The sequence below is a fragment of the Agelaius tricolor genome, unplaced genomic scaffold (assembly GCF_023055355.1).
Source record: "Agelaius tricolor isolate 1412-34295 unplaced genomic scaffold, bAgeTri1.0.p SCAF_16, whole genome shotgun sequence".
NCBI lineage: Eukaryota > Metazoa > Chordata > Aves > Passeriformes > Icteridae > Agelaius > Agelaius tricolor.
In genome coordinates this window covers 16,366,852-16,390,205 of record NW_027269276.1, presented here as the reverse complement: position 1 = coordinate 16,390,205, position 23,354 = coordinate 16,366,852, and the positions used below count along the sequence as shown (strand labels likewise).

Below are 23,354 nucleotides of genomic sequence, written 5' to 3'. Positions count from 1 at the left end.
AGTTTCAGAACTCTGCATGGTGTCTGGAGACTTAAGCATTAATATTTAAATAGTGTAGTGAGATTCTATAATGGAAGATCTTATTGAACTGTAGAATTATTTAAAGCTCTCTAGAAATCTGCTGTCTGTAAAGAGTTAAATTTTTTTCTTTCATTGAGCAGTCTGGAATCCACTTCAAAGATCTCACAAAGAGGTTGCCTAATATTGTCCCTATTCTTCCTTTTCATTTTGCCTCCCAAGAGTGTGGCTCAGGCTGAACTTGCAGTGTTGGAGAGTCTGTGCAGTAGGTAAGGCAATGATGAGTTTAAACATGCAAGGGGAGAAGGAAAGGATAGGCAAGAAAAAGAAATTAATGCTCTGCTGGTATTTCTATGCAAAAGGACATTCTTGTGCCTTTGACAGGGACAACATTTAAGAGAATCTTTTTCTTGCTGGGCAATGATTTTATAAAAATTGGCCCTGTAGTTTCCTGCCATGCCTGGGGAAAGCTGAGCTGGAGACTGGCCCAAGAGCTATGAAAGAAATGTACAGTGCTGGAACTCAGCATAGAAACAGTGCAGACAGGAAACTTTTCAACTGGATAATACAGATGGTTAGATTTCAATATGGAAAACTTGTTCTTGTGGGAAGAAACCACACTGTAACATAGCATGTTATACAAACTCATTTTTTCTCAGCTGAGACTACTTGAAACAGTAACTACAGAATGACTTGTACATTCAGTTCTCTGGAACCTGCCACCCCCTCCAGACATCTGAAAAAACAACTTCTGGTTATGAAAACCTTCTCCAATTCTGTTTGGATGTCACAATGCCAGTAGCTGTGCAAAAGCAGCCCTGGTTGCAATCCCAACTCTCACCTCTGTGTGAGTGACTTTTGGAGGACAGAGTCATTAAAGCAGACAGAAAACAAGAGAATGGAGCAGTAACACTCTTATAAATCTTACCTTTCCTGGAGAGAGCTGCTGCTGCTGCTCAGGATGTGCATCTGGCCCTGTTTCCCTCTAGCAGTTGTGCATCCTTGGGTTAGCAAGTCCCAAAGCAAGGCCCCTTAGCAAAGTGCTTCCTGAGCAGTGTCTGTAAAACCCAGCAGCCAGGCTGTCTCAGCAGAGTGGGGAGCAGGCTGAGGAGGAGAAAACAGGCAAATGATCTTTAGCACAGAGTGTTGCTGGGGAGAAGTACATAGGTCACAGATTTTGTAAGACTGAGCAGCTGTGGAAGGGGACACATGTTTGCATGAGTAAGAGAATTGGGTATCAAGTAGAAATGAACTTGTCTCAGGATTAAGCAAAAGGCATCTGGATGTGTGTCTGGCACACAGACATCAATTCTGCTTCTGACTTGGACCCATACCACACTTCACCTCTGCAAAAGGAACTTCAGGACAGAGCTCCTGTAGTGCCCAGCTGGCAGCAGCATTCGATGCTGTGCACAGCAAACACTCACTGCAAATCAAAGGAGCAGTAGGGTCCCCCCAGCCCTCCAAGAGTTACATTTCTTTCAGCAACCTTTACAATGATTTGCAGTCTTCCCTGAATATCAGGTATGTACAAAACTGATCGAATTTCCTGCTCAAAACTTGTTTTTTTAAACATTGGAATAGCCAGACTTATCATTAAATCCGTAAGGCTCTTCTGAGGCTTTCTGGAGCTTAAACAAAAGATGGGGATAGAACTTTCATTTGGGATGCTGTCTCCTTGGAGTGACTGATAAGAGAGCAATTGTTAAGAAAGCAGGGTGTGAGGCTGTTTTGTTTGTGGATACATATAGAAATATGATCCTCTCTGATTTTCTGAAATTAGGAGATGTATTTCAGCATTCTATCCCAGCACTGCAGGGTTTGGTACATCCTGGCCATGTGGATTTCGGGTTCTGTAGTGTTCATAAAAACTGTAACAACCTCTCTTAGCATGCAGAGGAAGCCAATATTTCTTTTTGCAAACTGCAAATTCATTAATTATTAATTATGGGTTGAAGTAATGTAATTCAGATCTGAATCTTAGATCGCCCCAGTCTTCCAGTTTAGTCCTCTCTTTACAAGGATTTTGTGGGCTTGGCAGTGTTAGGTTTACAGCTGGACTCTGATCTTAAAGGACTTTTCAGCCAAAATGATTTTATGATTCAGCACATTATAAATAGTCAAATAGTTATAGTGTCTGTTCCCTTACTAGAGAAGATGCTCAGCTGCAGTTATTCAGAACATCCATTTCAGGTCTGCTGTTTTTAACTGTCAGAGTTGGCTTCCTACCTTACCATGACAGTCAGTGAACCTCCCAGGAGAAGTAGAAAGCTTATAAAATAATTTCTCTGAAAATAGCAGTTGATTGGAAGGATCTCATCTTGATATGAGTAACAACAGTTTAATTGTCCCAGAGCAGTGAGCTGGTCTTTTGTATTTGTGTGTTTATTAGTTTTTATTCTCCATTATATTATTGTCATTTATTTATTCTGCATTTCCAAGGACTCTGGCACTTATGAAACATAAATGTCCTTGATTAAAGCCATCCACAACACATGACAGGAAGTTTATCTTCCCTGGATTCACACAAATGCCTGAAACTAGAAAATCCCAGCCTGTGTGTTTGTAACTTGCCATTTAGGATCTCTTGAGTAAAGCCAGGTCTGGTTATCTCTGAATGTAACATTGCCAGCAAAGGTACCTGTGGCAAGTTAGGAAGGGAAATGCATTAGAGAAGTTACAGTCAGGGGGAGGGCACAATTTTAATTGCAGGGTAGAAACTACTTCTGTCAAATTATGATCCTGCTCTTGATGGCAACACACTTGTCAACTTGAGTGAAAGTTGGCTTGACTTCCTTGATTTCACTGTGTGAATCTGCTGGGGCAATCCTGACTGCCTGATGTGACCTCCAGAGTATCTAAGCTGTTATTTGTGTCTGGCAGTTTCTGGATTCCATTCTGAAATAGGATTTTCATGTAATAGCATTTCCCAGTTGTTTCGTGGACTGTTATCCACCCTTGGTTTTAACACATTTGAATAGAAAATAAGAAATAATATTACAGTCAGTTGACTGCAGAAGAAATTATAGGACACTGGGTGTAATTGCTGAAACTGGACTTGGCCAAAGTGTAAAATGGAGGGGCTTGGTTTTGCTTGCAGTTCTTGTCCTTGGTCTGCTGGACGTAAAATGGCAACTCTGCTAGCACTGAAGCTGATTTCAATATAAATGCCAAAGTCAAATCAAGACTGGCTGGATGTAATTAGATATATATGATGCTGATTTGGTCATTTACTTTCTAATTAGTTCATCTTTTCATATATGTATCTAGGGGTTTTTGAAATGTTGGGGGGTGGGCAGGTCCTAGTCAGGTTTTTGGGAGTTTTTTGCCCTAAACTTCTTTTCAGAGTGCAATCAGAAGCACAGGAACAGCACATATGAAGTACTTTAATCTTCTCTCACTATTATCTTATTCCACAGGGCAGTCCAGAGCAGCTATGATCCCTCCAAAACAGCCCAGGCAACCCAAGGGAGCTTTGGATGATGCCATCGCCTTTGGAGGGCTGGCAGACCAGGAGACAGTGAACAACTTGCAGCCAACACCACCTCCACTGCCAAAGAAAACAATTTTGAGAGCGAACACAGAGCCAACTCCCCGAGACCTCCAGAAGCAGGCTCTGGAGAACAACCTGTGCATCATGGCCAACCCCACCTATGACATTGACACCAACTGGGAAGCGAGCAGCGCCTGCTCCTCGGTCAGCCTGGAGCTCAAGGTCCTGGACAATGAGTCAGGAGATTCCTTGGACAGGCCCTCAGAGAAGCTGAGAGCGGCCACCTCGGCCACGAGCAGCGTTTCCAGCCTGGCCACCGGCAGCATCAAGGAGCGCTGCTCCACCAGCATGGAGTCCCTGAGCGGGCGGCGCCTCCCGCAGGCCAGGCAGGGCCAGGGCGTGCAGAAGCCGCAGAGACAGGCGCTCTACCGGGGCATCGAGAACAGGGAGGAGGTGGTGGGCAAGATCCGCAGCCTGCACGCAGACTCGCTGAAGAAGCTGGCGCTGAAGTGCGAGGATCTGTTCATGGCGGGGCAGAAGGACCAGCTGCGCTTCGGTGTGGACAGCTGGTCGGATTTCCGGCTCACCAGCGACAAGCCCTGCTGCGAGGCGGGCGATGCCGTGTACTACCCCGCCTCCTACGCCAAGGACCCCCTCAACAACTACGCCGTCAAGGTAGGAAATGCACAAATGCTCACCCATTGTCAGGGTAGGAGGGGCTGCAGAAATGCTCACCCATTGTCAAGGTAGGAAATGCAGAAATGCTAACCCATTGTCAGGGTAGGAGGGGCTGCAGAAATGCTAACCCCCTGTCAGGGTAGAGGGGCTGGAGTGTTGGGGAAGATGAAACAGGAAAGCCTTATAAATATGATGGCCTGGCAAAAGATTTTGAGAATATGGAAACTATAAGTGAGATTGAAATGAAAGCAAGCTTTGAGATACCTCAGTTACTGAACAACGGGAAAACAATGGTGTGGCTGACTGAAGGTAATCCCCTTTTGATGGAACAACACCCTCTGCTTGCAGGCAGGTCCAAGGGTCAGAGCAGACCCTGCCAGCTTGGCAGAAGGGGTCCAAAGAGGAGTTTTTAGGGTTTAAAATGTAACACAGTATGGCAATGCAGTGATTCTTATAGGCTGTATGGAAATGCTATAGGATGTGTATATTGTACTAGATTGGTTAGTGAGAATCAGAATATTCAACACAGAAGATGATTTATTGTATTGTAATGGGAACTTCGCCCTCTTGCCTCTTACCCCTTCTACTCTCTTACCCCTTTTACTCTCTTACGCTTTTGCTCTCTTGCCTCTCTTGCGCTCTCATCCTCTCTACCCCTCTCTTCTCTCAGGCCTGCTCTGAGCTGTGCCTGGCAGCTCCCAGCAGGGCCCTGCACCCAGGCCCTTTGCAATAAACCCCAAGTTCCTGACCTGGCTGCAGAGATCTCTCTCGTCTCCGTCTGTCCTGACCGTGCTACCCCCGATGCTCCTACACTGGAGCAATGCTAACCCATGTCAGTGTAGAGGGGCTGGAGCAATGCTAACCCATGTCAGGGTAGAGGGGCTGGAGCAATGCTGACCCATGTCAGGGTAGAGGGGCTGGAGCAATGCTGACCCACTGTCAGGATAGAGGGGCTGGAGCAATGCTGACCCATGTCAGGGTAGAGGGGCTGGAGCAATGCTAACCCACTGTCAGGGTAGAGGGGCTGGAGCAATGCTAACCCATGTCAGGATAGAGGGGCTGGAGCAATGCTAACCCACTGTCAGGGCAGGAGGGGCTAGAGCAATGCTGACCCATGTCAGGGTAGAGGGGCTGGAGCAATGCTGACCCATGTCAGGGTAGAGGGGCTGGAGCAATGCTGACCCACTGTCAGGATAGAGGGGCTGGAGCAATGCTGACCCATGTCAGGGTAGAGGGGCTGGAGCAATGCTGACCCATGTCAGGGCAGGAGGGGCTGGAGCAATGCTAACCCATGTCAGGGTAGAGGGGCTGGAGCAATGCTGACCCATGTCAGGGTAGAGGGGCTGGAGCAATGCTGACCCATGTCAGGGTAGAGGGGCTGGAGCAATGCTGACCCATGTCAGGGTAGAGGGGCTGGAGCAATGCTAACCCACTGTCAGGGTAGAGGGGCTGGAGCAATGCTAACCCACTGTCAGGGTAGAGGGGCTGGAGCAATGCTAACCCACTGTCAGGGTAGAGGGGCTGGAGCAATGCTGACCCATGTCAGGGTAGAGGGGCTGGAGCAATACTGACCCATGTCAGGGTAGAGGGGCTGGAGCAATGCTGACCCATGTCAGGGCAGAGGGGCTGGAGCAATGCTGACCCATGTCAGGGCAGGAGGGGCTGGAGCAATGCTGACCCATGTCAGGGTAGAGGGGCTGGAGCAATGCTGACCCATGTCAGGGTAGAGGGGCTGGAGCAATGCTGACCCATGTCAGGGCAGGAGGGGCTGGAGCAATGCTAACCCCAGGCACCAGTGGCAAACTGTGACAGCAGCCACTCTCTGCACCACATCCCATAGTGATAGGGCTGCTGCTGGCAGAGAGTAAGAAGGAAGGTTCCCAAGATACAGGCTCTTCTTCTGTCCACACCCATCTGTGCCATTGGTACCTGCTGTTTAATTGCATGTTTTTGTTGCAGCTCCAAAATGACTGAAAAAAATCAACACATCTTAGTCTTTACTATGGTCACTCCTTAATGACATTTTGAAAGAAAAGCTGTGTTCTTTTAATGTGTGCCAGCGATTTTTTGGAAACTCACAATAACAAAATCCTTTGATTCACCTGCATGCAGAGGAAATTAAATCATCACTCCTAGTTAGGAAAGGTTTCCTAAAAAATTGAAAAGTTCTCCATTTTCAGAGCCATGTAATTTTAAGTGTAAATTCTAGGGCAATAGACCTTTCTGTTCCCATAGAAGGTCTTAGATTTTCACCAGTGCTCATTACCAGCCTTTCAGAAGCTCTGCCTAGCCATCAGTGTTTGCCTTATAAATTCTTCAGCTAACACATTAAAGAAATAAGATTTACTAGATTTACTGCTAATGTATGAGTGCCTAGCTGGCGGCTATCTCACCAGATATTGTTATTTCATGGGCTTTTATATAGGTAGTTCTTTCTGAGTGCTGTAACTCTGCATGTCTCAATGCTTATCTGGTAGGAAGATAGTGAGAAGGACAGCTGAGACTCATAGCACTGTCAGGCTTCCTGTGTGACCTTGAGTAAATCACTGAACTTCTGACTCCTCCTTGTTGAAACTAAGATAAAACATTTATTGCCTGACCCAGATGTGTGAGGCCTGAGCTGTTATTCCTTTGATTTCACATTCTCACAAGGGTGGTGCTTTACAGGAATCAAATGTTGTTACCACTCCTACATGACTGTTTACAAGATATAAAAAACTGAAAGGTAAGATTGGTGCAGCTAATATGTTTTTCTGAGACCTGAAGAGGTATCTTTTTAATGCAGATATCTGGGTCTAACCATTTCTATTGTGTTAATTATTAAGGACTTCTTATTGGAAAAGATGTGAAATGAAATGCAGATGTGTTGGAGCTGCCATGTGCAGTGGTACAGAGCAGGCAAGGAGAGCCAGCCCATGAGCCTACCTGCAGTCAGTTGTGCTTCACAATCAGCATTGGCATTGCTCATGGCTGCCTTGGAGGGTTTACTTTAATACAATGATGTAAAATGATTGCTTCTAGGGCCCAAAGTGGTATTTTTCTTTATTGGCAGGTTTGAGTTATCACTAGTGTGATATCTCTTTGCACATCACAGATGTGCCTGTACAATATTCCCTGACAGGCAAGACCTGTGCCATTGGTCTGTTATCTCCTGTCCTCCAAAATACATTTCCCTTGTAGAAGGCCAGAGAGAAAAAAGAAAGCAGGGTAGCATGGTCAAATAGGTGCTAAATTTTTTTTCATAATTCAGATTTCTTGAAAATAGTTCTCTGACTAACAAGGCCTATTGCCTGGTAATAGATGTGAGTGAAGTATCCACAAAACATCCTTGAGGCAGAGGTCACCAGGAGCTGTTGTGCTGTTAGGATGAGAGGAAAAGTTCCTCTTGAAAATACCCCCCTGATATTTACTGTGGTAGAGGAAGGTGTTGGCCCCAAGCTGATCTTTGACTTATAAGCCATCAGTCCAGGTTCAGATTTGTCCAAAAGCTCATAACCACAGATTGCTGTTTCATTATACAGAGATTTGGGAATTTAGCTTTAACAAATATGCTAGTTTTTACTGCCATGGGTGTATTTTGTATGAGCCAAATTACAATAATCTGCCTTCAACAAATAACCTATGTCTTCCTGCCACTTTAAATCCCTTGTCCCCAAAACAGGGTGGAAAAAGCAGTGAGATGAAAATTGCTGGTGTGCCAATTGAATCCAAAACAGTCTTCCTGTTATATTGGATCAAGTCTTAGAAATACACTTTGAAAGTGTATATGGAGCCACATCTCTGGATGGTGTAAATTAATGTAGCTCTTTTCAGTTTTACAGAACTACCCAAGCAACACTGGCTAACAATTCACACAGTTCTTAAGTTTTATGATTTTAATATTAGACCTGAGAAACAATGTCATAATGAGATTTTTTAAATTATTATTCTCTTTGTAGAAAATCAGAGATTCACCCCCAAATAGTGCTATACTCTTGATACCTAAATTTGCATTTTAATATTCTATTTCCAAAAATATAATTACAAAAGCATTGTTAAAAATTCAGCTTTGACCATTTAACTACTGCTGAATTAAATTTAGAACAATTAATGATTTGTAGAGGTGAATATACCAGTGCACTTTTCCATTCTGGTGGTTTCACCAGTAAAAGATGCTCTGATAAATTTGGTGGAGAACGAGCACAACTTGTTCTGTTGGGGTGGATATGAGAGGAAACATTCATAGGGGTGTGTTGTTTCACAGCACTTTATTATGCTTTTTGCTTCAACTCTCACCTAATCTGCTAGTAAACAGCCAGTGCAAAAATAGCTGCAGGAAGCCATGTGGAAATTATTTTGACTGAAACATTAGAAATAAAACCAGTACATAAGTCGTGATCAGAAAAGTAGGTTTTCAAATGGAAAAGTATAAGTTCCCTTTCACGAAAGGTTTCCATAAAATTCCAGCCCCTGAGGTGTTTTTCTTTCACCTAAGTGCAGTACCACCTTCTAAGTTGTTGGTACATCTGGGGCAATATGGATGAACATTCCCCTGAAACCACAGTCTTATCAGTAATTCCAAATATGTGGTGAAAAGGTTACACCAAAGTAAAAGCAGCACAGAGCACCAGCTCTTTGGGCACAGCAGATTGGATGAGTTCTGTTCTCAGTGTCCTGACACAAATCGAATAAGGCACTGATGTGGTAGGGACATCTTTTATTAAAAGATAAATAAATAAATTAGATTACTCAGAAGGAGTAACAGACACCATGACTACTGTGTCAGTGCCATAAACTGGTTCCACTTTCAGAATGAAACTCTCAAAGCAGACCTGTCCAGTGTCACAGGCTGACTCACAGAAGCCATGATTCAGAGTGCAGACAGAACAACAGCCATAAAACCCAGCTGGCTCTGGCCACAGGCACGTGTGGCAGTGCTGGTCAGGTGGGTAACAGCAACTGCAGAGGTGCAGACAGCTCACAAGGAGCAGTTCAAATTTATTGCTTTGATTGCTGCAGGGCAGCAGAAGCTCTCCTAGCAGTAAAACCCTTGGATTCCTGGTAATGTTTGTGTCCCAGGTATAGAACAAGGAATGCAGAAGTAAGCAGCACTGGGCTGAACTTGGTAGTTTCATACTGCAGCTGACAATTACTTCCTAGTCATGTTTAGTTTGTCCCAGTATGCTAAGGTGGTTTTATTTGGTAATGCAGTTTCCTAGTGGAGCTTCCTGTCAGAAGGTTAAAGGCTGTCCCAGAACTTTGTGCTTCAGATCAAAACAAAGCAATGTGCATTCAACTTCCAGCCCATTCCCAGTTCAGTCACAGCAAAACAGAATTCTGTGTTTTGGCACATCATTAAAAAGTCAAAGCTCTATTCCAAGGCCAGATGAAGAAAATGAGGTCAATCAGAGATCAAACTGGCCTCCTTGGAAAACAAGGTTGTGCCAAGAACAAGCTATCAATTTGGGATTAGCAAGCTTTCATTCTACACAGAATTTCATTTGCAGTTGTCCCTCTGTGCAATCCAACAAAGTGGCACAGATGGTGCAGTCTTTGTGATCTTCTGTGTTTCTCATTTTCAGTGCTTGTAAATTCATTTCCCACAATCCTGGTGGTGCTGTGAGTTCACTGCTGCTGTGTGAAATGCACGGGACAGAGTGGGAATGAGATTCCCTGCTGGGGAAGGGAGAGTCAGCTGATGGCACTGTGAGCCACAGCACTCATAAAGGAAGAAGAAAAGCTAACACAGAACATTTTGTAGAAGCTCTGAACTGTTCAAATCCTGCATCTTGGGCTGGGAGCACAGAGGAAAACTGAAATGGCAGGGTATAAAGAAACCTGTCCTTGTCCCTGTAAAGGTGACAGATGTTTAGTTTGTGTGGATGCATTAAGGAAAAGATACATGATGACAGTGCATTCCAGTGAAAAGGAAGTTGGATACTTTGCATTCCTTCCTACTTGTACTCTCCTTTTTTCTCATTGCTTTCTTGCATCATATGGAAGGGTTTTTCACCAACATTGCTTCATCTTTTGAGCAACCAGCTCTTTATCAGCTCATGAAATAAGGCTGGCCAAGCCCTTATCAACACCTTCCTTTCAGCTGTTATCACATACCATATCTTCATAGCTCAGCTGGATGTATTTCATTAAAGCAAATAGTAAATGACTCATTGATCCTACTTTCTGTGTTAGTGTTTTAGTCATAGTATTTTCACCTTTTCTTCCTGTGCCAAAAAACAGGTATTCAGCATGTTCTATGTGTAAAAGGCAACAGGATTTCCATCTTTTTGAGTAGATGACTGGAACAGAAAAAACCTTTAAAAATGCAAAGGAAAATAGGCTATATATTTTTTTCCCAGCTTTGACACAGAATTAACCATCACAAGCAGAAAAGCAGCTCTGTGTGCACTCCTTTAGCAATTCATCACCAGCAGTTGTAAATACTTGCTAGGGGGGCCAATAAATTTCACAATTTTTTCCTTAATTTTTTTCAAATGTAAATACTGAGTCCAACTCAAACCATTTTGAAAGTTTAAAATCTTTGTCATTCAGATGGTAGTTTTAGGTGATAGTGGAGTTATTCCAGTACAAAAGGCTTGGGTGAGAATAATTACCCATTCATGGTATTAAACACCAGTATTTACTGCTCTATTGCAAAATCATAATATAAAGTAGACTTCTGAGTAGAACCTGCAATGTAAAAGAATCTTGCAATGTAAAACCCCAAGACTTACCTGAAGAGAAGCCAGACACTTACAGGAACATCAGATTACTGCAGGTCTGTCTTCTAGAAACTGCTTTATGAATTCAGACAGGTGTCTGATTTGTTATCACACTCTGAGTTTGGGTGCTGCTTTCCCTCCCCAGCTTTCCCTTCCTCCTGACAATTGCAGAGTGCCCAGTGTACAGATTTTTGTGTTTGTGTAGTCAGCAGTTTCATCAGCCTGAAATAACCCAGCTGCCTCTTCCACTTCTCACTTCATGGTGTTTGTAAACAAAAAGCAAGAAGCAGAAAATACATCTCAAATCAGATCCCAGCTCTCCTGTCTTTGTAGATACTGAATGCAGGTTCATGTACCCATCTACTTCTCTGTACTAAACAAGAGGGCTGGAAGTGTCCAAAAGCCATCACTGTTAGCCATTTGTGGGATTAGAGATTTTTTCCCTATATTGGTTAGATTCCTTAACAGCACAATAAGGAGGGAAATTCTCTTTTAATGAATGCAGTCATTTTAGTATCAGTTTTAATCATTATTCTATTTAGTATTTAATGTCTGGTTTGTTGGTAACTTAAATTCTGTTTTATTGATATGGAGAGGAGTCTGAAGCAAGACCTCATGAAATTTAAGAACTGATTTTGGGGAAAGTTTAGCCCTGCTGTGGCTCCCTGCTTTAGAGTGGACAGTGGTCTGAATGTTTTGAAGCACACATGGAGTTAGTAATGTAACTTATTCTTCCTGCAAAGTGTTCTTGGACACTTGACAAAAGGATCCTGCAAAGAGGATCATTGGACACACAGCTTTGTTCTGCTGAATGCTGGAGCTGCAATACTGAATTCATTATAGGTACCACTCTTCAGAAAGATCTAATACATGGGGAGAATCCAGAAAGAGCAACACAAATCAGAGGATTAGGAACAAAGATAGGAGAAGTAAGGGCTGGGTATTTTCAAAAATAAACAAAGATGGGAAAAGTTGCATTTTCCCCAGTTGTAAAGGTATCATATTCAAGGATGGGAATCAGGAATCAATTTTTAGCCAATCAGCAAGGAGAAGGGCTGTCACTTTAATTTGAAGTGAAGTTGATTTAGGATTGAATAGTGGAAAGAAAAATTAAGAAGATAGAGAAGGAGAACTGCTTTGGGGTGGGTTTAGTAGGCTGGAGAGGTCATCTCAGGGATGACCAGACAGAGGAGACTGGCCTTGCAGGCCACTGGCTCAGGGAAAACATCCTCTGCACCAACAGCTGGGTGCCTTTGGATGCAGATGTGCTTGGCCAGCCATTTCTAAAAGAGAAGAAAGCACCACCACCTCCATAAAGCATGGATGAAAGTGTGCTTCTGTACTCTCACAGGTCTGGGGTTGGCCATGCTTACTAAAATGAGGGAACCAAAGCTGATTTTGAGAGGTGCAGATCCTATCTCCAGCTTTACCTGAAATAGTAGTAAATTTGAGAATATTCTCTGAAGTAGGAAAAAGAGGCTGCCTAAAATTAGAAACTAGGGAAAAGTCTTGATTCCTTTGCTTTTCTTTTCTTGTTGGCAAGGAAAAATCTTTTCCATAAACTTTTAAAAAAGCCTTATATTCACCAAACTGAGATGTGTATATTGTTTTCAGAGCACATACTTTGTGGATTATATTTTCCTAGCAGAATATCAATTTTAGCTGACTGGTGGCACTAGAAATCCTCTGTGGATTAAGAAATAGAGTGCAGTAGCTAAGGCCAAGTGTGGTTCTGAACATTTTTTATCAGCAAGTAAACTTGACTTTAAACTCTTTCAGAATGAGGTTTTTTGTTGTTTTTTTCTTATTAGGTCACTTAAGTATTTTTAAAAACTAAAGGCTGAATTACAACATGCTGAACCTTTTCTGCAGTTGGAATTGAGTATTCCCTTAGCTGGCTATGCAAGAAAAAGGCCATGGACTTGAAGGGCATAGAAGATGGAACAATTTTGTTTTCCTTAATAGCTCTTCTCCCAGTCAGATTTGATACACACCATGTGTATAAATTCAATACATATATATCAGTCTGTCTGTACAGCTTTTCTAGTTCTGTCTTCTGTGCAGTATTAAGTATTTAATCAATCTGGGGACTTCAATCTCAAAGACAATCAGCTAGCATTTTCTTTTTCTATATAATTCAAAGGTTATTGCTATATTTTTGCCTCTATAACCCTTGAGAGGAGGGACCAGGGGGCACACGTACCACTGAGAACTCATTTCACCTCTAACAGGGTAAAATACATTTGAAAATTTAAGTGAGCAAAAGCCACTGTATAAACAGGGTAAGGATCAGCATTTCCTCTCATAAATAAAATAAAATTGACTAGAAAATGGGTTTTTCAAATCAGTTTTGTGGGTTTGTGGCAGCTACAAACAGGCAGTTTTCGTGTACATAATGAGTAGGGAAATGTGAGTGCTTGTGAAGTATGGAAATATGCAGAGTCTCAAAGATAAGAGGACAATCAGAATGTTGGTTCAAATTTTGTCTGGGTTCCTGTAGTTATCTGACAATGCAGTTTTCTGATCAACTACCATAAAAGATTAAATCTCACATTTATATTTCTTAGCCACATAAGCATGTAAAATATGAAAAATTTATGTGTGTGTTACTGAAAGATAGGTTTATAACTTAGCTGCAGAAGTTCTGAGAAGGGGAAAAATGAGAAACAGGAAGAAAAGTCACCTAATGCTTACATTTGGGGCTGGGATGAGATCCGGGTTTCTTGGTGGTGGTGACTGTGTATAACAAGTGCTGACCTCAGTTATCTGGCTTTCCTTGGTTCCAGAGATGAGCTAAGGGAAGCTGTAGCTTCATCTGGAGAGAAATTACTTCCTCCTTTTTTCTTCTCTGAGCTTTGCACTTAAAACCTGTTGGTGCATTACAGCAAGTGAATATTTAGACTCTAACCATGTAAAAGATCAAAACATACACCTAACCTTACATGCTGTGAATGATCTCTCTGAATTTAGTAGAACAAAGGTTAATATGCAAAGGTCAAGACAGCTGAGTCTTTGTAATTTTAATCACTTAATGCCTTAGAAGCAGAGGCCCTAACAGTGCTTGTCCAGTGACTTCTGTCAGAGGTTGGAGCTGCCAGTTGTTATGGGAGTGCAAACAATTCATAAGGATAATTACTATGTTGATAATGTATATATCAACAAGATACTTCTGGACATAAATACAGTATATATGGCAAAAAACCAAACCATATTTTGGATCTTGATAATTGATTGAAAGCAAGTAAGGTACCATGTTCTACTGATTGTCCATTCATCACCTGAGCCAAGTCTACCTGGCAGCAGCCTGTGCATGCACACATGGCCCCTCAGTGCAAACACACTGCACTGCTGCAGCTCATGGATTTCAGTTCCACTTACCATGGGCAAGGAGCAAACATCAGTCACCCAGCTGACTTGTTATGCCATGCTCACTCAGCCATGTGCAAGTGTTTGGTCAAATACTTTATGCATATTTCTTTGTATCCCCTATTGCTATTGATTATTTTTATCTTGTTCAAGTTTCACACAAAGCTGAGAGAATAAAATTGGAATAAAATGATACAGGTAAACAAATAACTGTAAAAAAAGCTTTGCTGTGCATTTACCATGTACCAGCTGCTGTTCTGATTAAAAACCAGAATTGTATTTTCCATTGGATCATCTGTGCAGATGCCTGCATGTATTGCTCTGCAGTTGCTTACCAGCCAGTGAGAACTGTTTGGGTGCCTTAAGACAGTCTGCCAAGATCAGTTCATTTAAAAAAATGTTCATTGATTGTGTTTAGACCTAGACTGGAAATCCCATCAGCAAAGTACATATTAAAAAAAATACAGAATTTAGGAATTAAAGAATGATGTCCGTTGTGTTTGTTTTCCCCCAGATCTGTAAGAGCAAGGCTAAGGAGTCCCAGCAGTATTACCACAGCCTGTCCATCCGGCAGAGCCTGGCTATCAACTTCAACATCCAGCAGGACTGTGGCCATTTCCTGGCCGAGGTGCCCATGCGCCTCCTTCCCTGGGAGGATGACGACGCAGCGGACGTGGAAGAAGAGCGGGAGGAAGAGGAGAAAGAGCCTGAGCAGAAGAACAAAGACACTGCCTGCAGCCCAGAGGCCTCGTGCAGGGACAGCCCCAGCAGGCAGGGCACCCTGAGCAAGCCCCGCAGCCGCGTGGTGGTGATCACCCGCGAGGTGCCGCAGCTCACCGTGGCCGACTTCGTGCGCGACTCCGCGGCCCGGCACAGCAAGAGCCCCGACCTGTACGAGAGACAGGTGTGCCTGCTGCTCCTGCAGCTGTGCCTGGGCCTCGAGCACCTGAAGCCCTACCACATCACCCACTGTGACCTGCGCCTGGAGAACCTGCTGCTGGTTCACTCCAGGCCGGGAGGCAGCCCCCTGAGCCCCGAGGCCACAGAGCCCAATCCCAACACTGCCTGCCCGGCCAGATTAATTGTGAGCAACTTCTCCCAGGCCAAGCAGAAGAGTCACATGGTGGATCCTGAGGTCCTGCGGGATCAGTCCCGCCTGGCTCCAGAAATCATCACTGCAACGCAGTACAAGAAGTGTGATGAGTTCCAGACTGGCATCCTCATCTATGAAATGCTGCACTTACCCAACCCCTTTGATGAGAATCCAGAGCTGAAAGAGAAGGAGTACACTTGTGCCGATCTCCCCAAGATTCCTTGCCGTTCCCTCTACTCTCAAGGGCTTCAACAACTTGCCAGCTGCCTGCTGAATCCCAACCCTTCGGAGAGGATCTTGATATCAGAAGCCAAAGGAATCCTTCAGTGTCTGCTTTGGGGCCCACGTGAGGACTTGTTCCATGCTCTCAGTACATCTTCCAACCCCTCACGGAGAGATGCTATACTTCAGAACTGGCTCGATATAAAAAGGACGCTGCTGATGATCAAGTTTGCAGAGAAGTCCTTGGAGAGGGACTGTGGAATTATTCTGGAAGACTGGCTTTGTTGTCAATATCTGGCTTTTGCCACTACAGACTCACTTCATCGCATTGTGAGACTCATGAAGCAGCACTAGTTGTAGAGCCTGTTGCTTTTCGTGAAGCATCCCCACCTCTGCCCCAGCCCTCACTCCAGCCTGCACTAGGGCTCACACTTTGTACAATTGTTACAAAACAGCCTAGACAACAAAGCCAGCAACTCTGAGCAAATAGGTTCTAATTGGAGAAATTGCATCCTGTACCAAGTATGACAGAAACTTTACTTTTTTGCCAGGCCTGCTAGGGATTGATCACATACACGACTGCATTTGGATCAGACAGTATGTAACTTGATTCATATCTGGCTGAAAAGGAGAGCAAGCTTTGATACCACTATTTCTACCACTACAGTAAACAAATTGCCCTCCTCTTCTGGGTAGTTTCTGTCATTTCCTACATAGCATTGATTAGTGAATAGCAGTGACCATAAGCAGAGATGGATTCGTGGTGAATGTGAGATGAATTATCCACCATGCCACAAAACACTCATTTGCTTTCACTCCACATACCACACATTTCCTCTCAGCTTAGTCAGTCCCCCACAAGCAGGCTGTGCTCCTCTCTCCTTTGGTCTCAACCAAACAGGTTCTGATCTTTCTCTTACACTTTACACCACCTGTACTTTCCTCCCCAGATGTGGTTTTCCCACTGAGCATGGCAAGTGTCAGTGAGCAGTAAGCACCTGTGTTCAGTCCTCTTCCCTCTGCCTCATTGCCTACCCATATCCTTTCTAACCATTCACAATTTCATCAATACTGCCTTAATCACACCATTACCCTTAGCTTGAGACTTGTGCATTAAAAAGCAGCATATGCACACTTTATCTATCCTATTTCCTAGGCAACTTTCACCAGTCTGAACTGTTGATGTACTGTAGCCATAACCACATTTATACAAGAACAATACAACACATGGTAGACCCTTGAAATTCCCTTTCCATTGCAAAAAGCACTAAAGCCTGACTTGAAATGGATGGGACATACATAACCTTCTCTGACAATCACTGCTATGAATCAGGGACGAAAATAAAAGCCACCTCTTCTGTTTTGGTTTGGTCTGCTCTTGTCACTTATGCCATACTGCAAAGTGAGACTGAAACTGGCTCTGCAGGTTTGTTGGCAGGAGATAGAAATGTTTAGAGCTTGTCTGTGTAGCTAACAGGCAACATGGAGATACTTTCACTGCAGACACAGTTCTCTGAAGGGTAAGAACAAGGGTGCAAAAACACTGTTGTTTAATTATTGAGGGAGCTGCTAAGTTTGGCAGCCACGACCAACAGCATCATGATCTACATTTCCTGCAGCAGTGCTTGGCTGCCCATCTCTTGCCTGTTGTAACCAGTGTTTTCTAATGTTGCTATAGACAACACCCTAGAAATGGAATGTTGTCAGAAGAGCTCAAAGAGCATCACAGACAAAGTTTTGGACTAGAGCAGGAATTAGTGAGGATTGAAGAGTCAGAATTTTTAAAACCTCAACTTGAAGGAGCTTTTTCACTTTTCGAGGCCACTGCTGACTTCCTTCTGTGCCCTAAGAGCCATTTCCCATGGAACCTCTGTACAGACAATATCTTTGCTCAGTATTGGTAGGCTAGGAGTTGTTTTCCAGGTTGCTCTGAAGAATGGATCTGGATGCAGAGGGAAAAGCAATCCTGAATATTCTGACCCAGGTGATGGAAAGCAGACAGCTGTAGTTATGAGCCTGTGCTTCTCTCCTATGGATCTATGTGCAATTCTTGTATTATTTTTTAAAGCTGTACATTACAGTGTTCACTTTACACACCAGCCTTTACCTGATGCTAGATCTGCAGCCCCTTCCTTTACTTTCCTGGCACATAAATGCACAGATATCCATGTGTTCTTTTTATGGATTGATGTTCCATTGTAATTGTTAAAACTGTGAGGAATCAATTCACTTCAGCCTTGAAACAAATAGCCACTTTATACAACATATGCATTCTTGGACCACATGCATGGAAACTGAACCAACAGTCCTGCAGGCTTAAAGTCAGCAAGAGTAGCTCTGGATGCACGGCGCTCATCGAGGGCTGACGTGTCTGTGATTCTTCTCTGGCACCTCTCAGAGCTCAGCTCAATGGCCTGTGGAAGCCTACATTGATTGTGCCCTAGTATAGACTGTCTTCGTTACCTTTCTGAAGATTTTTTTGAAACTTCTGATTGTTCTTTTGTTTGATTCACCTGTATCAGTGAAGGATCAGGCAAGGATGAGGATAATATATTTTAATGTGATATGTATGTTTTTCTTTCTCTTTTTGGCAAGAAGGTTAGGATGGTGGCATTGATGCAGAAAAACAGGACAGTGCATTAAAAGCCCAAGTGCAATGTATGTAGTTGAAGTACTTCCTCTACATCAGGAAAGAAAGTTTCTGCACTACTGCTGAGCAGCTTGTAGAAGAACCTTTACAAAGAATCTCCTGTTCAGTGCAGCCCTGCTTCATCTGGACACAGGAGGGCAATGCTCCCATAGTTCACATCCACCGAGCATGGCAAGTCACTTGTGTACTACCTACTCTAGCTATTAGTGCCAGTGTGCTGAGCTGCCAGTGGGGCTTCTTGTTCTCTGTGGTCTGGTTTTGTGTCTGTTCTGTGGTGTGTGTGTGTGTGCACCTGACTTCCCAGCTAGCTCACATAGGCATAGGAGTAACTCTTGGACCACTTGGCATTGCAGTGGGGCAGTCAGTCCCTGGATCCTCTGGGTGTTGCCATGTTTAGGGACATGTGTTCCCACTGTCACTGTGATGTCAACACGCACATGCAGAGTTGGATTTTGAATGTTGTACAAGCGTAGGTATTAATGCAGCTGGTCCAAGGCCTTTGTATCTCTAGCTATCTAACTTCAGTTTGTATCTTTTGTGATGCACCAATACTCATTTTAGCTCTGCAGTATAACCAAGCATGGATAGATGTTCACTACCAACCTCTTTCTTGTGCAGCACTGGGTAAACTTTAGCAATTTTTAATGTTGTGTGGTTTTTTTCTTTAGAAAAGAAAGAATGGCCAATGTAATCGAACCTGATCTGGCCTGAGTTCTTCCCTGAGGAGCTTGAGGCTGACTTTGCAGATCTGCCCATAACTGATGATTGCAACTGTGTTTGTGGTGGTTCTCCATCCTGGCACCAGATTGTGCCACGTAAATACACGAGAATGTATGCATTAAACTGATTGTAAACAAATCCTAAGAATGCTACAGCATAATTGCTAAGCAAAAGGAAAAAAACCCGCTCTGTTTGTAACAGGATCCTGTGTATGGCAGGAACAAAACCCCTGGCTGTGCACGTTAGAACGTACTTGAATATGTGCACAGATCTTGAATTTTTTTTAGCAATGTCGCACTTTCAGTTGAGCTCAAGAAATAGGAAGAGCTGCAAATCTAAGATAACAGTATTGACTGTAAATATATATTTTTCTATTAATAAAAGCTGTCATTCAAATATTTTTAACATGAACTCTAAAGATTTTTCCAGTGGAAACTAATTTCTGGAAAAATCAAATGCTTGTTTGAAGAATTATGATTGAGTGGTTTCTGATCCTTTTAGAGCCATTAAAACCCTCTCTAATATTACAGAGAGAGCACAGTGATTGGATTCACAATATTTAGTGCCTTGTCAAAAACCTGAAATGTAGCTGGTCAGTGGGTGGAAATCTTATTCTTTTCATAATACCCCTAGAAATAATACTGCCCATGTAAAGATGCAAAAGACTTACAAAATTAAATGCTGTACTTTGCATGATACTGGGTTGATCTATTCCATAAGATTTGTGTGAACGGGTTCCTTTAAGTTGCTTGTAGTACAGCATAAACCTGAAGTAACAAAACTGTGGGCTTTCAAATTTGGGATCTGGAACAGGGAGAATACCAGTGGATACCAAGGCAGTTGTTGCAGCCTGAGCAGGCACAGGAGAAGCCTCTTGCTCTGACAATCTCTGCAGACACTCAGTGCTGTGCTGGCCAGGGGGGTCTGTCTGGGAGCAGTGGGGAGGGGAGAACGTGCTGCTCCTGCTGCACAGCACCCTGGGCTGTGGTGGGAAATGCAAACCTCTGTTCCAACAGGAGTGCTACAAGAACTGCTCCTGAGGTGACATGGAAAGTGGGTTCGTTTTGTATTTCTTAAATGGGAATTACTAATTGTCTGTCAAGCCTCAGATCTGATCCAGTCAATATGCATAACCAGGTGAATATGAAGAGACTCTACTGGTAAAAGCTTGCCTATAAATTTGTAGGAATGAGGGAATCCAGAGCCCCTGGAATGTCCAAATACAGAAGCCTGGTCTCACTTCAGTGTTCAGACTGATGAATTCAGTTACTCCAGGCAGGATACCATGTTGCTGCCCCACAGAGAAGAGTGCAGGTAGCATTTACAAAAAATGTTCCACCTTAAATCTTTTATGCTCCACACATCCTACCCACAAAGTATGAATGGATCATCTTGATGTGTTAATACAAGAGAATTCCTACATGTTATAGAGAAAAATATATTATTTAAATAAAATATGTGTGTTAGGGTTCAGCTACCTGCAGAATGTATTCAGTAGCTTCGTACTGTAGGTCCTTAATTTTAATGTGTATTTGCTGCTGAAATAAAATGTATCTGGTTCTGAATTCTTGTGCTGAGATTCCCATCTAAATTAATTTCTTTTTTTGTAATAACAAATCCTTATGTAAATATAAAATAAATGATCCTGTTTTTATTTAAATCAATTTTAAGTTTTCTGAGGGATACAGTTGAAACTGAGTCAGACCTTGTAATGCACTTTCTTTTCCCCCTTTCTCTAAATTGACTGTTTCTCAGTACAAACAGGACTTTACTGCATGACTAGACCATCAGTTTTACTCTGATTTTGCAGAGGTGGTGCTGGTTCTGCTAAAACTCCTGTAAGACCTGGAGCACAATCAGAGCCCTCCAGCCAGCACAAAGATGGATTGTGATTTAGTTATGCAGTAAGATAACATCAAAGAAGTACAGAACAGAATTTTAAATACTTCTATAAAAATACACCTGTGGAAATATTCTGTAAACAGTCATGTGGATTACAAAGACTTCAAGCAAAGAATACACAAAAAATACTTTTCAAAAAACACTGGGGAGGAATTTCGTAAGGGCACCCTCAACTTCAAAAGAAGGAGCAAGTCTTTTTCCCTGCTGTGTTGCAGAGAATTTCTGGTAGACATTTGGATGGATTTTCTTACTCACCTGGATGCAGTGTTAGAAGGATGGTGATTTTGAGTAGGTGTAGAATGTAATTCAAATAATTTCCTGTAAGTCTCCTTGCATTGGTGCTCCACTCAGAATTTACCTGGAAACCACAGAATGCTTTCAGATCAAGCAGAGTTGCCAGTGAGAAATGAAATACTCAACTTACCTGTACATAAGCATTTTACCACTCTACAGAATTTGAGAATTTGGTTTTTACTTCAGACTATACAGATTTTTTTTCCATAAATTTAAGGGGAAGATTTCAGGGATTTAGAAGAGGTTGGACCTTTTTTTTTAATATGGAAGAAATATTTGTTCATAAATATATATATACATACATATATATATATATGAGTGCATGTGGGCATGTTTTAATATATATGTATGTATATGAATTTTTTATCCCAAAAGTATTCTTTGCCCCTTTTTGCTTGAAAAAATATATATATTATATATTGTATATATAATATATATTTTAAGAGTGTGTAAATTTTAATATAGTAATTTCATAAATAACACCTCTTCAAAAACTACTCAAAATTTCTGTTTCCTTGTCCTTTGGATTGTTGGTATTAGAAAGTTTTGCAGTTGAAATCCTTGGGTTTTTTTCTTTTAAAACTTAATTATGCTGAGCATTTAAGAATATGTTCTTGTTTTTAGTAAAAGGGGGAAATTTATTTTTAAATTGGGGATTCCAAAATCAGCTAACTTTTATAAATGGGATTTCTTTAAATGCCTTGAATAAGGGAATTTCTTTTAATTTCTTTTTTCAGTTCCATTCTTGTGGGTAATTTGTATTCGGAATTCCTGGTTGCATTGCTTTATCTGGTGCTTCATATTGATATTTACACATTTTTATATAAATAAGTATATAAACTTCAAGCCTTCCTTTGTGATCAGGGGCAGTTACACTCTGGTTTGCTGTGGTACTTTGCTGTGTACTCCGTGGCATTCATGTTACTGTGTAAATAAACTAGTTTTATTACACTCCAAATCAAACTTGCTGTTGCTTCATTTTCCCCCTTCCCAGGTAATGAAACAAAACCATGTATTTCTGAGGCAAATGCATGTGGCCAGTGCAGCTGAGGGTTTTATCCACGAGCAGCTGGGTTGGCAGCAGCAGTGCAGGTGTGGCAGGTGCCCACCTGGGCGAGGCCACAATCCCGGCTGCAGGAGCTGCCAGTGCTCGGACACTGCCCCAGCTCCCACCTCTGGCATTGCCCCAGGAGCCTCACCATGGCTGGCACCATTTCAGCTCCATCTGGCAAGTAGCAGGAACAGCCCAAAAATGAACTGACCACCAGTGGCTGCTGTTGATTGAGCCAGTGTCTTGTAAGGCCTGCTTGGAGAGAAGTGACTTGGCACGTTAATGACAACGGCCACACTGGGGACAAACCTTGGCACGTGAGGAGCTGAGCCAAAGTTAGAGATTTCCCTAGAGTGGACAGGGTTTAAATGACCTGCTGTGAAGGAATAAAATTACTCTTAAGTCAAATTTTTCCATGCAGGGACAAAGCAGGAGGATGCCTCCAAGGCAGTCGTCTGCGGTGGAATTCATTGTGTCTGATCTGTTACCTTGAAGCATCCGACCTGATGGAGGGTCTGTGGGAAACAGATGGGATAATGTGCATCTTCTGCAGTGTGCAGACACACTTCAGTGGCACTGAGATCAAACAGCTCAATTTTGTACCCACATTTGACAGGCAGCAATGGTAGCTGCAGATGCTAATTTATTAGCATAGAACAGATGACACCATAGACGTCAGAGCAGCGCTGTGCCTCTGCATGACAATCACACTGCTCACAAATACTCTTGAAAGAAAAATAAAAACAACCCAAAAAACCAGCCTGCATTTGTCCCCACAGTCACAGTGGCTTTGCACAGGTATGTCATCATTTCAATGATCAGAATTAGTTGAAGTGTTACTACTACCTGCCCTTCACATTTATTCCTTAGACACTGTATGAAAGCCTTTCAAAAACAGTTTAAGCTATTGTCCTTATCCTTTTGAAAGTACAAAGCTAGCTGACTCCAAAGGTGTCACACATAAATACACAGCACATTTCACAGCCTGACAGATACTTTGGCTTTGCCAGAGTAATCCCTGCTCACTTCAACAAAATGCCATGGACTTCAGCTAAACAGTTCGATTATGCCATTTAGGTCAGTGGCAATCATCACTCTGCAGGGAAAAGATATACAAAAATAGACTAAACCCTTGTCAAGACATGATAATTATACTAGTTTAACTA

At 42.7% G+C, this 23,354-nt stretch overlaps 1 protein-coding gene across 6 annotated transcripts in view; it reads left to right on the top strand.

Annotated features, from left to right (window-relative positions):
- PEAK1 (pseudopodium enriched atypical kinase 1) overlaps nt 1–22,095 on the top strand; it is a 111,697-nt gene extending 89,602 nt beyond the window's left edge. For all 6 annotated transcript variants that reach the window (XM_071441791.1, XM_071441792.1, XM_071441789.1 and 3 more), the window contains 2 exons: nt 3,438–4,186; nt 14,771–22,095. In XM_071441791.1, coding sequence (XP_071297892.1) covers nt 3,438–4,186; nt 14,771–15,925 — 1,904 coding nt within the window. In that variant the 3' untranslated portion in view covers nt 15,926–22,095. The remainder of the gene's footprint in view (nt 1–3,437; nt 4,187–14,770) is intronic.
- Nucleotides 22,096–23,354: the final 1,259 nt, after the last annotated feature.